This window comes from Aplysia californica, unplaced genomic scaffold, assembly GCF_000002075.1.
Source record: "Aplysia californica isolate F4 #8 unplaced genomic scaffold, AplCal3.0 scaffold00025, whole genome shotgun sequence".
Lineage (NCBI taxonomy): Eukaryota > Metazoa > Mollusca > Gastropoda > Aplysiida > Aplysiidae > Aplysia > Aplysia californica.
Window position 1 is genome coordinate 1,631,370 of NW_004797295.1, and position 1,486 is coordinate 1,632,855.

General features: G+C 43.5%; 1 protein-coding gene across 1 annotated transcript in view; it reads left to right on the top strand.

Annotated features, from left to right (window-relative positions):
* The window catches only part of LOC101853053 (60S ribosomal protein L26), a 14,044-nt gene extending 13,433 nt beyond the window's left edge, over positions 1-611 (top strand). Inside the window, exon 4 of the mRNA XM_005091046.3 lies at positions 453-611. Coding sequence (XP_005091103.1) covers positions 453-575 — 123 coding nt within the window. The 3' untranslated portion in view covers positions 576-611. The remainder of the gene's footprint in view (positions 1-452) is intronic.
* Positions 612-1,486: the final 875 nt, after the last annotated feature.

Below are 1,486 nucleotides of genomic sequence, written 5' to 3' on the forward strand. Positions count from 1 at the left end.
GCCCCACCCACCCAAAGAACTGGACTTTCCAAGATGGTCTCTGGCAAATTATTTATATTATTGCTTTAGATTGGATAGGAAATATTATTTGTAAATTAATTATGCATGTCCTTAGTAGGTCTGATATTGGGTTGTTCACAGATTTGAATCACCCAAGTGATGATCGCAGGACAAGACTTGCACTTATTCGTTTAGCGTATTGTGTCCTGGAGTTCCAAGTCCCCTTTATGGTTTGATTCCTGTTCATTATGGGGCAGAGAGTCAGTGTAAGAGGGGTACATTGACATCTGGGCAGTTGGTGTGGAGTCCTGATGTTGTGGGCTTTCACCTTACCGGTCTAGAGACATGGACGTTTACAAATGTCCTCATGGCTATTCTTATCCACTAGGTTTGGTTTTTTTATTCCCTGATTCTTTTTGTGAAACTGACCTCACTTGTTTCTTTTTGTACAGACCGTCATTGTGAAATTGAAGCTCGACAAGGACCGCAAGAAGATCCTGGAGAGGAAGGCAATGAGCCGCGCCAAGGCAATGGCAGACAAGGGAAAATACACAGAAGAGACCATGGAGAGTTAGTTGGAATGTGTATTGAATAAATGAAGTTACAACTTATACGCTGGTTATTGTTTTACTTTGTGCACAGTACATTCTGCATAATGCATACATTGGGAAAGAGAAATGTATGTATACAGTGGAGTCCACTTATAACGAGTTCGGAAAAAACGAGGTCTGTTATAAAGGCACTACAGTGGAAACCTGATATAACAGGGATGGTGGGAGTAGAGAAAATGTCCTGTTATATCCGATCCCTGTTAAATCAGAAATGCAAAAGAAAGTGAGCATTTGTGGACTAATCCAGCTGTACTTATTCATTGGTAGTTTCCCTTGCCACAGGTACCCACGAACAGAGGTTTTGGCACCAATTTTCTCCTTGCCTCCTTACACCACATCAGAAGAGCTTGGTCCAGGGCATCTGCAAAGGGTAGTCTCATCTTCTTTCGATCCAGAGCAAACTTTTCATTGAAGTATGCTTCCACTATCTTCTCTCTATCCTTGATAATGGTGTGAATCGACCCTTGTGGAATGTCGGACTGACGACAAATCTCTTCCAGTGGAGATTGCTTTTTGTCAACAGCCTGGATTACTTCGTATTTTTGTCAATTGAAAGGCATTTTCTCTCGCGCTTGACATCGTTGGTGACACATTACGCGTGCGTGTTGCTAGGTTTCTGGCTAGATCTGGGTCTGCAGCACACTGCAGCCCTCTCTCCCTTCACACGCTGCGTGTGCTTGCAGTGGCATGGCTTGCGTGGGCTTGCTCCATCACTGCGTTACTCTCTCTCTCTCACTCTCTCTTACTTTTTACTCATTGTTGACGAGCCTTGGTCCCTGCTATAACCGGTTGGGCTCCGATGAGGCCCTGTTATTGCCGATAACTTTTAATAGAGACAAAGAGTAGGAAAAAACGGGGATTTTAAAAAACCCTGT